This window comes from Ctenocephalides felis, unplaced genomic scaffold (assembly GCF_003426905.1).
Source record: "Ctenocephalides felis isolate EL2017-DRISC unplaced genomic scaffold, ASM342690v1 CF-g0.4_SCAFFOLD_01492, whole genome shotgun sequence".
NCBI classification, from domain to species: Eukaryota; Metazoa; Arthropoda; class Insecta; order Siphonaptera; family Pulicidae; genus Ctenocephalides; species Ctenocephalides felis.
The window spans coordinates 48,511,889-48,528,598 of NW_020537646.1; the positions used below are offsets into that span (position 1 = coordinate 48,511,889).

The window sequence follows — 16,710 nt, forward strand, 5'->3', positions numbered from 1 at the left end:
TCTAAATTGAAATATTTTTTTTTATTGTGAAATTTTTCGAAAATTTTGAACTTTTTTTCAAAACAATCAGGCTTCGTTACGTCCTTGAGACGAAATATCGAAGCGCGTAAAGCGGTCTAACGGTTATACATTGGTACGGAACGCATAAACAAGTAAACAAAATTTGTAATTATTACTTAAATCTTTAAAATATCTGATAATTTGATGCTCGTATAAGGATCATTTTTGTCCGCCAAATGGCTTTTCTTTTCCTTTTCTTAATGAATTTCCAAAACCGCTTAACCTGCCTTTCTAAAAATTTAATCAGTTTTTCATTTTGTTAATACAAATAAAATGTTTTTTGAATCATTCGAATCAAACGCCTTGTTTTCTCAAAGTATGAATTACCAATTTGCCACTTTTTGTCCCGTATCTTAGAAACGATTTGTTTTGCCTTTGCCAAAAATTAATCAGCACGTCATTCATGTTAAAAAGTTAAAAAATAATTATTGTTAAACGAAAGTATGAGATATATTTTTAATCAAATAATTACACTAATTGAAATAGACAAAATTGCACAAGTTAAAATAATCATACTCTTCGGCAAAAAAAGTTTGCTCTTCAGATATTAGTAAAACACTAAAATTAAATAATTATTCCGAAGAAGTTTCGTTTTTGCCAAATCATTCGAAAATTAACTAATTTCATCCTGTTTAAGTCTTCACACGCGATTGAAGTAAAACTTATTTGCTACTGTACAAAGTAGCAAATTTAAGTTAAGTAAAAATAAATACATCATATAACAAATTTGAATAATGTTTATTAGTAATATGGTAACACTCACGATGCACGCATTTATTAGTGTCGACCATTATACACATTTATATAATGATAAATTATAAATTATATATTTATGATAGCGTTAAAAATATGTATAATATTTACAAACAATAATGTAATCAAAGTCATACTGGAAATATGACATGATCGGTTTGTCATTGTAATGAGCATTCAGCAACAAACCTTAATTAGAAAAAAAAGTAATTGCTGATTAATAAATTCTATAATATTCGTTTACACAGTGGATTATGTTAAACAAAGTCTAAACAAATATTGCTTTCGTACTTCACTTGTCATGTAATAATGACTTCACTCATCATATAATAATTGTGTTTGAAGAATTTCATATAATTAAAATGAACATACATTCATTGACTGTTTGTATTTTTTTACTTTTTCGCTGGCGATATAATTTCATTCTTTGAACAGCTGTAATATATGTCTTTCCTAAAAAATTGAAGCTTACTTTTACGAACGAATACTTTTATATTTGTTTTATTTATCAAGCCCTGCACATAGCTTGATCTATGAATTATTTACTTTTTTATGTGAACGTTAATGCAATGACCATCATCAATATCACGAGGTAATAAATTAACCATATTATTAACGTCATTTATAATTTGGCCAAATATTCCAAATTGTCCATTTGCATGTCGCAATCGTTTAATTTGCATGAAACATAACCTAGGTGAAATTAACCTTTTAGATACAGTATCTAGTTTAGGTAGATAATTTAGTATAGGTGCAAAAACAAACCCGTTAAATTTACACAAAGTGGGAATTTTACCCGAATTTAATGACTTTCGTCAAGTTTGACATCCAACCTGATTATTTGAATCAATATTCAGAAAACCATTATTAAGAATTTGTTTTTGATCTTTATTTAAAATTTTTAAGTCACTTTGAAACCAAAGTTGATCACACACAAAACATACATAGCCAAACCTATCATTTGTAAATTGTTTTTCAAACAATTTTCGTGCATTCCTAAACAAATTGAAGTCTTTATATGGAAGTTCAAATACTTCATTTGACCCACACATTATATGCAGAATCATTAATTTGCAATTGACGTGATGTAGTTGCCATATCAGAAAAAGTTACAGCAGTACTTTCATCTAAAAAGGTAACAGAATAATATGTTTAAATGTGAATAGTTGAAGCGTTTTTCAGGAGTTAAATAGCGAAAAAAGATTCTTATTTATGTCAATGGTGTTGTCATTAACATCTAATAAATTGATACCTGGCTCAAGATTTTCTAATAAATTGGCAGTAACCGATTATTTTCCTGCTGTTGTTCTCTTTACCGATGTAATCTTGATCTTTCAGAGTTTGTAAGAGGCTTTAAACCTGCATCAATATTTATAATTACTATTATAATAAATTAAAATTAGTCTTCATAGTTATCATAAAAGAGAAACATGTAAACTTTCTTTAAATTTCCAATAAAGAAATATTGTTTTCACAATTTCACTTATCATGTAATTGTCTTTTTAGAACTTCATGTAATTGAAATTAACATACGTTTAGTGACTACTTGTTTGTTTTGACTATTTCGCTGGCGATACAGTTTCATTGTTTGATCAACTGTAGATATGCCTTGCCTATAAAAATATTTTCCATTTTAGTAATAACTTCAACGGTATATAGTAACCTCGAAAAACTCGAATAGTACAAATTACTTCAATAAACTTACATTTCTTACGCAGCGCAGATTTAACATTTGTTTCACTATTTGCGATTATTTGCACTACAGTTATTTATGGGGGACGGGATTAAATATTCTTCCGATCCTGACATTTTATTAACTCACGATTTATACTACTATTTAACTTTAAAATGCTTTGACATAACACCGGAAATTTGAACAATATGCTTCACGCTTTCGGTGACGTATGCACGTATAAAGCACGCTTTGGGTGACGTACGCACGTATAAAGTCACGCATACCAAGAAACCTTGCACAAATACGACCAATCAGAATCGACTCGTATAGAAATCATATCATCGAGAGCGAATTACTCTCACTTGACCTTGCCGTAACAATTTCCGTTTCATTTGTACGGATTTACACCCATTTTGATGATTTTTATTAATTTTTTTGGCGTTTGATATCATGGTCTCCTAGATCATACTAAAATATTACGGCCCTACGACAACTCGTTTAACATTGGTCGCGTTTTTTGGTGTTTGTTTGTCCTTTCATCGACGTTTTCTCAAAAACGGTTGAGTCGATTTTAAAAATTTAATAACCATTTAATGAAACTTGATAAACACTTGTGTCGGTAAGATTTTTGATACAATCGGCTGAGCCGTTTTTTTTTTTGAAATTAGCAGAAAAGTGAAAAACTTTTCGTCAACGTTTTAGCCAAAAATTTTGAACCGATTTTGAGAATTTAAAAACTATTCGAAGGATATTATTTGCGAGTCGTGCAGGTTAGTTTTGGATTAAGATCGATCGAGCCGTTTCTTCGTAATTGACTGTTAAAAATTTTTTTGATGAAACTTTTTATGTCAATTGATATCATGGTCCTGAACAACATACTAAAATTTTACGTTTCTACGGCAAGTAGTTTAATTTTAAAAATTCATCTAACTTTGAAAAAATATTATAGTCAAAATTTGTGTCAAAAGTTGCTTTTGTGATATGATGAGTCAAACACTATCAATTCATTAAAACTTATAATAATGAGCTCATAATTTTAGGACATACAATATAATTACAGATATTATAAATATGCCTGAGAAATATCAATTGTAAATAGGAATGTTTAGATTTATTTGATAGCGATAACTTTATTTTTGAAATAAATATTTGAAAATTTTATCTCAAATTTGAAAATATCTAAATCTCAAATTCAGTTGATTAAGGCAATAGTTACACATTTCGGGAAGTTCATGCAACTTGCCTTAAGGCTAAATGCTACTTTCAACTGGTTAATAATTAATTGACAGGCGTTTGGATTTAGTATGGAACAACACATTATTATTTTACGTGAAAAGTATCAAACAAAAATGATTTCAAATAATAATAATGAACAATTATAATATATGTACCTTATTATTTCATGTGAGAAGGAATCGAAGTATAATTATTTCAAACAATTATACTCAACAGTTGCAATATCAAATCAATTTGCAATTGCAGAATCCAAGTATATCAAAGACTTACACATAACATTTATAATACGTTATTATAAATTGTAGCATAACTACAAGTTGTCGTCTCGATATCGTCAGAAAAATTATGGTCAAAATATCGACGAAAAGAATCTATAGATCAAGGATGAGCAACCCGCGCCCCGCTGATGTATTTCTGCGGCCCGCCTTACATTTTTCAACTACATAATATTTTTTTAGATATTTTGTCAAATACGGCTGTAAAGACTAATTTTGTTATTAGTCAAATACTGGTAAAAACGGGTTTTCGCAGAACTTTTTCTTTAACAATATTGCAAGAAAAATTGAGAATTTGTCGGAAAACATAGCAACAACGCGTTTCTAAATTTAAAATAATTAAATAAGTAAATCTTATAAAGTCGCAGGGATTAAATCATCGTGAATTTAAAGACAACTTGACACTAATAGTGATGCAATGCTTAAATGAGTATACGACCCAAATGGCAAACTACAATTGTTTTTGGATGTGAAAGAACAATTGTAGTACTTTCGTAATTTTGGTAGTGAAGAATAATATCTTCTGCAGTATCTTGTATCTCAATTTTCATATTCAGAAAAAGAAAATGTGAACAAATTTTAATTGTGATTCCAAATGTTTAAAGCTAACAATAGACAGCTGTTTTCATGTAAATGTTTTCTTCGTCATTTACCATGCAAAATAATACAGATTTTAAAAAAATGTATTATTTCAGTAAACATCGAATTTCTTATAAATCTCATGTCAGTCTTGGGAAATTTTCGCTTTAAAAAAGGCAAATCAAATTATGATAAATTCTTTTTTTGGAAGTACGTATGTTTGCGAAAAATTGCACAGGTCCACAAAAGATAAGTCGCTAATTCATTTATTCAGAAAAAATTTTACATTGAAGACTGTGTCAGTTTTTAAATGTTTTTCCATATTTTGTATCCCAATTTTGACTATAGATTTATCTTCATGAAAGGTACATTGGAAAACATAAGCCACACGCCCAATCCAGGAAACTTTTTTTTGTGGGCCTGTGTTAATTTCAACCTTAAAATTCATAAAAAATTATCACTTATCAAAACTGTAAAACATATCAAAGCTGCATACGCGTTGCTACCTTCCGCATTAAAAAAATTAAAATAAAGAACAAATTTAAAAAAAAAAACGCTGATATTGATCAGCTTATATAAATAAAACCGTGCCAAATTTCTTTTTAGTTTTCAAGTAAATTAGTTCTTCGAAATATTGTTTTCATTTAGTATTAATATTAATAAACACTTATAATATACACCCGTAATTATGTAAAATATTTTCTTTTTTAACTTCCCGAAGGAGAAGTTTATGTTATCATCAAAAAATCCGATTCGCTAATTTTATGTTTTCTCGACGTTTTAAGCCATTCTGAATCGAATGATACCAAATTTGGAAAAAGGATGTGTGTGCGCGTGTGTGAACAGATTTTTTGCCGTAAATCGACGTTTTCTCAAAAACGGCTAGACCGATTTCAAAAATTTAAAAGAGGACTAGCGTTTCTGAGTTTCTTTGTAAATCGCAGAAAAGTGCAAAAATTTCGTCCACGTTTTAGCCCGCAATTCTTAATTGATTTTGAAAATTCAAAAACCGTTTGAAAGATATTGGTTGGGAATCGTGCTGATTAGTTTTTGGTAAAGATCGGCCGGGCCGTTTTCTTGTTTCAAAGTTAAAAAAAACGACGATTTTTTTTATTATTTTTTTGACGGTAGATACCATCTTCTAGATCATACTAAAATATTACCGCCCTACGACAACTCGTTTAGCTTTAAAAATTTATCAAATTTTGCAAAAATTAGTATCGTTATTTTGGCATTTGTCAGAATTAGACCTTTGATCGACGTTTGCTCAAAAACGCCTGAACCGATTTCAGAAATTTAAAAGCTATTCGATGTATCTCAAGGAGCACTATAGTTTGTCAGTTTTGTGAGACGATTTGCCGAGCCGTTTCTTTGTAATTTGAAAAAGAGTGTTGAACTTTTCGTCCACATTTAAGCTCATTTTACCGAATCGATTTAAAAAAATCAAAAACTGTTCGAAAGATATTAGTTGGGAATAATACTGATTAGTTTTAGGTGAAAACCTACCGAGCCGTTTTCTTGTAATTAACTGTTGAAAAAAAATTAAGCCGATTTTTATGAAACTTTCTTTGGCGATGTATATCATGGTCTTATAGAACTTACTGAAATTTTGCGGCCTTACGACTAGTAATTTAATTTTAAAAATTCATCAAAGTTTGAGAAAATGAGTAGTTTTGTTGACGTTTGTTAAAATTAAAATTAGACGATTTACTTGGTATAACGATAGATTACTTAGTCTTAAGGGGGGCGATACATGTAATCGCCGTAATTTTTACCATTTTTTGAGGACTTTTTAAACTGGGAAGGAATGATTGAATCTTTTTGAATTTTTTTAGGGTTATTTATTATATATTAAAATACACAAAAAAAAATTTTTTTTTTTTTTTTTTTAAATGGCTGCCGTAAAAATAAATCTGCCAAGACCCTCTCGGAAAACGCCATCAATTTGCGGGCGTTCTCACTTTTCGTACGGTGATCTGAATTTAAAAAAATTAGTTTGTACGTGTTCATAAAACATATATCTTCTAGTTAAACCAAAAAAAATTAAAAAAGTCACAAAATCGTAAATTGGCACACCTTAGAAAAAAAAGTTTGATTTTTCACCTTTTTTTCAATGGTTTTTTTTGGTAAAAGGGTTAATTTTTTAAAATTTTTTTGGAATGTTTGAGGTTTAACTAGAAGCTATTACTGTAAAGTAGATGTGTGCAAAATTTCATTGAAATCTGTTGAGAACTTTTTGAGTTATCCCGCCCGCAAATTTCAAAAATGTCGTTTTGAGAAAAACGCGTTTGAAGTTTTGACACAGAAACAGATAAGAGTACAATTGCACTCAAGCGTCGAGTTGAGGCGTGGCACTTAAATGAGTTTTTATTGTATAAATAATGATAATTTTGTTTTGAATATTTACAGGCATATTTTTGAGATGTTATTGTAACGATTTATGAAATCGATTTTTTTTTTCTTGTTACATGTATCGCCCCCCTTAATGAACATACTACTAAACCATTAACGTTCTGCGAAAATTGGTTCAATTATAAAAATTATTGATTTGTGAAAATTTGCTTTTAGAAAATACTCCGAGTTAACGTGTTCGTTCGTTTTCAATTATGTGTAATAAATCCTCTCGGAATACTTCTAATCATTCATAAATTAATTTGTTTATTATTGATTACGTCTATTGTTAACACATATCGGCAAATTCGTGTAACTTGCATCAAGGCTAAATACCAATACCAACTAGTTCAATTTTGTAATTTTGTTGCAATTACATTATTGCAATACTGATAATGTATATCAGTCAATAAATCTTTCGACTTAATTTTAGTTCAGACTTTGGAGTTTATGAAAAGGCTTCAATATTATCCAAAAAGAAATAGAAATTTATTTGTATAATAGGGTGTACGACGCTTATGTTACGTTAATGCGAAATGGAAAACTACATACAACTCAGAATTTTCATTATTTTATAATAGTCATTTTAGTAATGGATCAATTAACTATTATCGCTTTTTTTTGTAAACGTTTTTAATTGAAATTCGATCAAGATTTTTCTGAGCTTGTGAAAAAGCTTATATTTATCTGCTGCAACATGGTATAGACTCTATACCGACAAATATATCGAACTGAAGTATCGATACCAATGGTATATATTGTTGAATTGATTTTGTTGACTATTTTCACAGGATCGCTCATCGACAAACAGTTACAAAACAGTAAATCTTATTACACAAGAAGATTTTGAGAAACTTATTCCTAAAACAAGCCGCATTCAAAATCCAGAAGTGCCTCCACCTCCGCCTCCAACATTTGTAAGTATTTATATAAATCTACTAAATCACTTTATCATAATCAATTTCTTATATTGTTTTACCAAATAATTAAATGAAAATATTATTAAAGGCCTACTAACTAAATTCTTATAATCGTCCAAAAATCGAAATTGAAAATTTTTGCATTTTTTTACGTTTCGAGGTTTCTGATCATTTTGGCATACCTCAGAAAAACTGTATTTGTGTTTATGTATGTATATAAGGGTACAATTTTTCGTGCATGTTTTCGGGCGCATGGATGAACCGATTTGAATGGTTCGATTCCTATTCATAGGGAGCTGATTAGCTTTTGGCAAAGGCAGGTACTGCCGTTTTTGAGATACGGAACAAAGAGTGCATAAAATAGAAATCGAGTTTTTGAGAGAACGGAGTATTAAAGCGGGTCCAGCCGTTTCGGAGATACAAAGCTAAAGTGCAAAAATGGCATTTTTTGAGAGAACTAAGCATCCGATTTGAATGATTCACTTTTGACTCTCTGCTAGTGTCTACGAAACGATTGCTTTTGGAAAAGTTTTTTTTATTAACTTCCCGAAGGAAAAGTTTGTTTTCATAAAAAAATTCGATTCGCTAATTTATTATTTTCTCGACGTTTCAAGCCATTCTGAATCAAATGAGACCAAATTTGGAAAGTTTGTGTGTATGTGTGTGTGCGCGAAAAGATCTTTTACCGTAAATTCACTTTTTCTCAAAAACAGCTGCACCGATTTCAAAAATTTAAAATCCATTCAATGCATCTCGATGAGGACTAGCGTTTATCAGTTTTGCGCTACGATCGGCTGAGCCATTTCTTTGTAAATATCAGAAAACTGAAAAATTTTCGTTCACTTTTTATCCCGCAATTCTGAATCGATTTTAAAAATTCAAAAACCGTTCAAAAGATATTGGTTGGGAATCGTGCTGATTAGTTTTTGGTAAAGACTCGCTGGGACGTGTTCTTGTAATTAACTGTTGAAAATTTTTTTTGGCGATTTTCATGATTTTTTTTTGGCGATTGATATCATGGTCTGCTAGATCATACTAAAATATTACGGCTCTATATAAAAAAAAATGTTGCGCCTCCCTTAATTTTTTCAATAATAGAATTTTATAAATACACAACTGATATCAGACTACAAATTAATATGCGATATTATGTAAAAAGTAGTGGGGTGTATGGCATCGTGCCTTACGGAACTTCCCGTACCGTGTCCGTAACGAAGTGTTCGAGGAATACTGAATGTTTTCAAATAGATTATTATTAATATTGTTACATTGCAATATTTATAAGAATTTTATAAACTGAATGGCAAAGTTGAAATTATTTGTTTAAAGTATATTTATTAGTCAGAATTAAAAATAAAATCTGAATTATTTTCGATATACAAAAAAAATTTTTTTTGAAAAAAAAAGTTGAGACAATTTTTTTTGAAAAAATCAATTATTTTGTTAAAACAAGCAGAAAGTTCTTTGAATTATTCAAATCGGACGCTTAGTTCCCTCCAAAATTGCCACTTTTTCACATTTAGCTCTGTATCTTTGAAATGGATGGGCCTACCTTTGCCAAAAACTAATAACCACTTCTCCCAATCATTACAAATCTCATTACTAATTGAATGTTTTTTAGATTAATCAAATCGGATGCTCCGTTCTCTCAAAAACTCGATTCTATTTTCTGTACTCTTTACTCTTTATCTCCGTAACTGCTGGACTTGCCTTTGCCAAAAACTAATCAGCACATCTCCCTATCAATAGGAATCGAATGTTTTTTGAACCATTCAAATCGGTTGATCCGTGCGCCCGAAAACGTGACTAGAAATTTGTATACATACATACATACACACACACACTTCCATTTTTCTGAGGTATGCCAAAATGTTCAGAAACCTTCAAAACGTCGAGAAATATAAAAATTTTCAATTTAGATTTTCGGCCCATTACAATAGTTACCCTACGGAAAGTTAATATGCATAAAAATTAATTGTTTTTTGTTTTTTATTTTTTAATATCGTTTCAAATGTTTTTAAACGTTATTATTAAAAATAGTATTCTTTTATTTATTTTTAAAAATAGTATTCTGGAAACAGATGATCGCGCTCCCCTTAGTACAACCTGGCTAGGGGGCGCGCCTCTCAAGTTGGAAACCGCTGCGATACGCCATCCGACGAATGTGTGTTAATATTATATATGTTAATATATTATCATGGTTGTTTCATAGAATAACGGTAAAACGAACTGCCTTATTTGGAGAGGGTCGTGAGTTCGAACCGCCGTTTTGGATAGCCTGATATCATGCAATAGTGATATCAATTTTGAATTGAAAATATAGATCAAAACTAGTGGTGTGTATGGCATCGCGCCTTAAGACAAATTGCTGGAACTTCCCGTACCGTAACAAAATATGTTTGAGAAATATTAAATATTTTCATATAGATGATTTTAAATACTGTAACATTGTCTAATATTTATAAGAATTATATAAACTGAAGTGCATAGTGCATTAGAACTTCAGTCAGAATTACAATTAAAATCTGAATTATTTTCGATATACAAAAAAAAATTTTGAAAAAAAAAATGAAATCTTCAAAACGTGAAGAAATGTAAAAAATTTCAATTTTGATTTTTGGACGATTACAATAAATTGCCCTATGGGAAGTTAAATATGTATCCGATTGAAAATAACCCATTTCTGTCACACTATTCTTTGCTGAATTGAGTTCAAGTTTAACACTAACCATACCAAAAGCGAACTTTTTTTAACTTCCCGTAGGGTGTTATTGTAATGGGGCGAAAATCGGAATTGAAAATTTTTACATTTCTCGACGTTTTGAAGGTTTCTGAACGTTTTGGCATACCTCAGAAAAAATGGATGTGTGTGTGTTTTTTTTTTTTGTATAGCGAAGGAAATGCTTTTACGCATCCCAGACCGGTCTTCTGCTTGGGTATGTCGGACTCGATACCGCCCTGGTATAATACCGACTAAAACCTCCGCTTTGCCCTTGCCTCTGGTCCCCACGGAAACCGCCGTTAGGCATTACTTCGTGGGGGGAGGATCTAGAATGATATAAATGTGTGTGTGTGTGTGTGTATGTATGTATGTATGTATGTATGGATACAAATTTCCAGTCACGTTTTCGGGCGCACGGATCAACCGATTTGAATGGTTCAAAAAACATTCGATTCCTATCGATAGGGAAAAGAGCTGATTAGTTTTTGGCAAAGGCAGGTCTAGCCGTTTCGGGGATACGGAGCAAAGAGTGCAGAAAATAGAAATCGACTTTTTGAGAGAATGGAGTATCCGATTTGAATGATCTAAAAAACATTCAATTAGTAATGATTGGGAGAAGTGTTTATTAGTTTTTGGCAAAGGTAGGCCCAGCCATTTCGAAGATACGGAGCTAAACATGTAAAAAATGGCAGTTTTTGAGAGAACTAAGCGTCCGATTTGAATGATTCAAAGAACTTTCTGCTTGTCTTAACAAAATAATTAATTTTGGAAAAAAATTTGTTGTTTAATTTTTTTTTTCTTTTTTTAATTTTTTGTATATCGAAAATAATTCAGATTTTATTTTTAATTCTGACTATAGTTCTAATATACTTCAAACAAATAATTTCAACTTTGCAATTCAGTTTATATAATACTTATAAATATTAGACAATGTTACAATATTTATAATAATTTATTTGAAAACATTCAGTATTCCTCGAACATTTCGTTACGGTACGGGAAGTTCCAGCAATTTGCCTTAAGGCACGATGCCATAATTGCCTCAAGACAGAATTCCACTTACAGCTAGTTAACTTTGAATTGAAAAAGCATAAGTAATTTTGTTTTTGAAAATGTGACGATCGAAACTTCTTGTACTAATCAATTTAGTGTTAAAGTTTTATTTTTTTCGTTGTTGAGTTTGAGATTTTGAGTTTGAGATTTTGAGTTTGTTTAAATGCTTAATGTATACCGATATTTAACACGCCGGTCCATTTGACCCAGGAAGTATTCGTTTATTTTATAAGCTTTTATTCTGCTTTATATCAACAAATATCATTAATAAAAGTACATAGTTCAATCAAAATAGGTAGACAAAGATAGATAGACAGGACACAAAGCATCCAATAAAAAAATAGTTGAAAACATTTTTTCAATTTGAAAAACTGATTTTTTTTTAAAGTAGCTTTGCACCAAAAAAATGTTGAAGTTTATAGAAAATTGTTAAAATTTTTACAAAGCTGGCGGTATTTCTACCCAACCTGTTGTGTAAATTGAAATTATTAGGTCAAATAAAAATTGATTACAATTAAAACGAAGCAAATGAAAGATGATATGGAACTATTTTTATAGTTAATTGTTACTTTATTATAGTTAATAGATCTGTACTCTATCAATATTAATAATTTATCAGAAAACTTTATATATTACAATGTAGGCGTAGAGGGTCACAAGGGGAGAAAATTTGCTACAAATTCAGAATGTTGCAGTGCCCAGTTCTTTTTCAATATCCTTGTTTCAGGTGGCACAAATGTCTCGAATTTGTACTTTTACTGAAGAAATAGAACTAAGCACCAATTTTTGGGAAACCCGCGAAATAAAACTAACAAACACGAAAAAATTATTGCCTAAGTCTAATACAGATATTTGTTTCCATAAGAAATGCAGAATTGAATACTGTAGAAAAAATAAAACCACCAAAATTTGCTCTAAATAGTTAAATGCCAAGAATATGGGTGCGAAATATGTGCATTCAATGCACTTAGGTATTTCATTACATATTATGTTTATTAGTAATTGTTATGTATTAATATTTTAAATTTGTTTTTTAAGGCGGAACATAACAGTAAGAACAAACTTCAAGCGTCTCTCAGGCGAGCACCACGGTTCTACGCCGTTAACAAAGACGAACTGATTGATCCCCGCACACCACGCAAACGCAAAACGCGTCACATGAATAATCCTCCTGTGGAACACCATGTAGGTTGGATAATGGGCGTTAAAGAACACCGACCGCGAACATCATCTGCAGGGTAAGTTTGTATAAGGATGGTTAAGGGCAAGAAGCAGTATACAATAAGTTTCTTTTCTTGTATAGCGAAGGAAATGCACTTATGCCTCTCTGACTGATATTAGTAGGAGAGCCAGAGAACTATTCGACTAACCTGTTTTCACAGAGCTAGTCATTTTTTTAATGGTATTTTATCATCGGTCCATTAAGAAAGTACTATTCTGGCAGGCATCTCTCAATTGCGTCGTCATATCTTCAATTTTTTAAAATATCAAAAAGTTTTTATAACTTGCTCCAAAATGGCTCAAATGTTGAGGGTGTATTCTTTTAACTGTTAAAAAAAGTATGTATATGTAAACAGCTAGAACTAGTGAAAGTTCGAGTGATTCGAATCAAGTTCATATATGAACAATTATAATTTAAGACAAGAAATAATATCTAGAATATAATAAATAAATATCTAAATAATAAATAATGGAACTCGTTGTGTAGTTTATTTTGATAATATTTAAAATCTAAATCGCGTATTTATTATCTAAATGAGTTTTTGATATTTCATGAACAAATTTGCTCTCAGCGCTTAGTCAAAAATAAACAAACACTCAAGATCCATACGCACTGCTTCTCGATAAGTCTCGATATGAACTCGGATGAATTCATATCGACTTGAAGTCGGAATGATTCGGTTTGAGTCATAGGAACTCGGATGAATTCATATCGACTTGAAGTCTTAATGATTCGGTTTGAGTAATAGGAACTCGGATGAATTCATATCGACTTGAAGTCGGAATGATTCGGTTTGAGTCATAGGAACTCGGATGAATTCATATCGACTTGAAGTCGGAATGATTCGGTTTGAGTCATATGAACTCGGATGAAGTTATATCGGCTTGAAGTCGGAATAATTCGGTTTGGGTCATATGAAGTCGGATGATATTGTTAGTCAATGAATGCGGTTAAAGTCATATAAATTGGAGTCGGGTGATACATTTGAGCGTATTAAAGCCGGGTGGCTCGCCTGATTTAATTCATTATTTTTTTATATTTATTTTTTCATTTCATTTTTTATATTTATGATATTTATTTTTCATATTATTATAATATTGAATTAAATTAAAACATTTTTTTATATTTATATTTATGAAAAATTTTATATTTATGAAAAATTTGTGTTAATACATATTTTATCACAGTCACGACGCGCAAAGAGTATGAGCGCATTGCCATACACAATTGGCCCAACTCAGGTATTTAAATCTTCTCGAAAAAATCCGATATACCAATCTTCAACTTCATAATTTCATAACAAATTTAAATTTTATAAAAACTTTTTTTTTCAATTTGCGCGGCCGCGCTGTCTTTTATTTTTAAACATTCATAACTCTGTCAATTTTTGTGTGAAAGAAAAATAATAAAAAACAATAATAAGCCAGAAAGATTCCTTTGATTTTTATCTATATGCTTTTATACGTATCTTTTATTCTTTTTGAGATATAATGAAAAATTGTTCAAATCAAATTTGTGGAACACATTGAAAAATTGAACAAACCAGAATCAGTACACCCCCGCGTAACGCTAATAGTAGAATTCGTTCGGTCGGAAAGCAGTGCGCCATGCGTTACTCGCGGGTATACAAACTCTGGTTTCGTCAATTTTTAAATGTGTTCCACAAATTTGATTTGAACAATATTCGCAATGCTAAAAGAAAAAACAATAGGCTTTCGAATAACGCTAATAAGAAAGTTATTAAACAAAACGCGCTATCCGAAAACATTAATTCAAAAATTATATTATCCTTTTTAGCTAATAATAAAGGATTATTTAGCATATTAGGTTGTCAAATATCTTCCTTCCGCTTTTTTGCTCTTGGTTTATAATACAAAAAGGCGAAAGGGAGATATTTGACAACCTATTATATTACTATACATTATGTGGTCTAAGCCAATATTATTTATGGTTACGCGAAAAATCGAGTTTGAAAAAGGGGGCACTTTGGCATATTTTCAATGATATCTCGGCCATAAGGTGAGATACAAAGTTGAAGCTTGGTATATCGGATGTTTTCAAAATGACTTTCAAAACGGCGTATAAATTATTCAAATACAAGGGTATTAGTCGATTATGTATGGCAATGCGCCCACACCCTTGCGCGTCGTGACTATTATGTACTCGTCTGGCAGACCCTTGCAATCGTCAGAATGGTCTGTCATTTTACATATGCTTTCTGAACAGTTAAAAGAATTTTGCTTGTGCAGAATTTGAGCCTTGTGAAAGCAAGTTAAAAAATTTGTTTTTGACATTTTCAAAAACTCGAGGGATGATGACGCAATCGCGAGATGCTTGCCAGATCGGCACTTTCTTAATGTACCGATAATAAAATATCATTAAAAAAAATCTAGCTTTGAGAAAACAGGTTAGTCAAATAGTTCACTGGCTCTTAGACTAATATGTGTGGAACGAATTGCGAATTCTTAGCGCGATATTTTCATGGTCTTGTGAGAAATTGATCAATTATCATAGTGACATCAGTACTAGGGATACAAGTGATAATGTCATCTACATAACGATAGTAAAAAATATGTTTATTGTATTTGTAAAACATAATTGTTCACTATGATAATTGATCAATTTAATAAGATCAATAAAAAATTAAAATTTATAGTTGAATTAGAGCCAATGAACTCGATAAGTTTCTTAGACATAAAATTCATACGTACTGCAGATAATAAATTAATAACAAATTTGTACCTAAATCAAACTAACACTGGCCGGTACCTCAATTATATTTCTTATCATAAATGAAAATAGGTACTATAGTATAGGTACCACGCAATACTTCTATCGGAGAAAACATTTTGGGCAACAATTTAAATTTGATTACATGAAATCTAACAGATAATTTCTATCCCTTAAAACTTATAAACCTCATAACTACGAGGGGCAAGTAAAAAATAAGGTTCCCAAAGCTGTATACTCGCCGTGGGAGATACCCGGAGAAATTCGGCAACACCACTTCCATTGTTGATCCTTTACACTCCATTCCAACTACCTGGAAGATCACTGCGAAGTTTAGTGCCTGTCAAACAGCCATCCGCGATGGAGCCCGCCACCTTTACCGCCAGGTGTAAAATCCGTTGAGTGATTCTATTTTTAAACGCTACGAAACTTACGCCTATCGAAATTCATAGACAGAAGTTTATGGAAAAGCTTGCATCAGCGTCCAGCACGTCTGCAAATGGTGCTAGGAATTCTCCAAAGAACGTACAGACGTTCACGACGAGCAAAAGAGCGGGAGGTCATCGGTGTCCGACAAACTACTGATGATCTGCTTCAACATATTACGACTTCAGCTCAAGAAGCCACACCTGTAACTCAAGCATCATCTCCATTACAAGATATTACGTTGGTAATCAAAGAACTAATTCAGAAGAAAAGACGTGCTAGAGCTAAATGGCAACAGAATACATGAAATAAACTTTGCAGAGAACTTAAAAGCAAACTTAGGCAAGTCAGAAATGAAGATTTTGAAAAGTACGTTATTAATCTATCCAGGTCAGATAACTCGATATGGAAAGCAGCTTGTAATCTGAAGAAGCCTAAATTCTTTTCTACACCTATTAGAGTCAGCGAAAATGATCCTTGGGCGAGGAGTGATGAAGACAAAGCAAATCTATTTGCTGAATATTTATATAATGTTTTTAAACTATTTGATTCCACTATTGATAAAGAAATTGAAGAAGAATTGCTTAAACCTCCACAGTTTCTTCAATCATTCATACCTATCAAACCCAAAGAAGTCAACTCGCAAATCCAGAGGTTAAATACAAGAA

The 16,710-nt window shown here is 31.1% G+C and overlaps 1 protein-coding gene across 1 annotated transcript in view; it reads left to right on the forward strand.

Moving 5' to 3' along the window:
• Positions 1-16,710, forward strand: part of LOC113371502 (la-related protein 1) — a 184,475-nt gene that overhangs the window by 128,539 nt on the left and 39,226 nt on the right. Inside the window, exons 11-12 of the mRNA XM_026612125.1 lie at positions 7,761-7,886; positions 12,703-12,902. Of these exons, the coding sequence (XP_026467910.1) occupies positions 7,761-7,886; positions 12,703-12,902 (326 nt within the window). The remainder of the gene's footprint in view (positions 1-7,760; positions 7,887-12,702; positions 12,903-16,710) is intronic.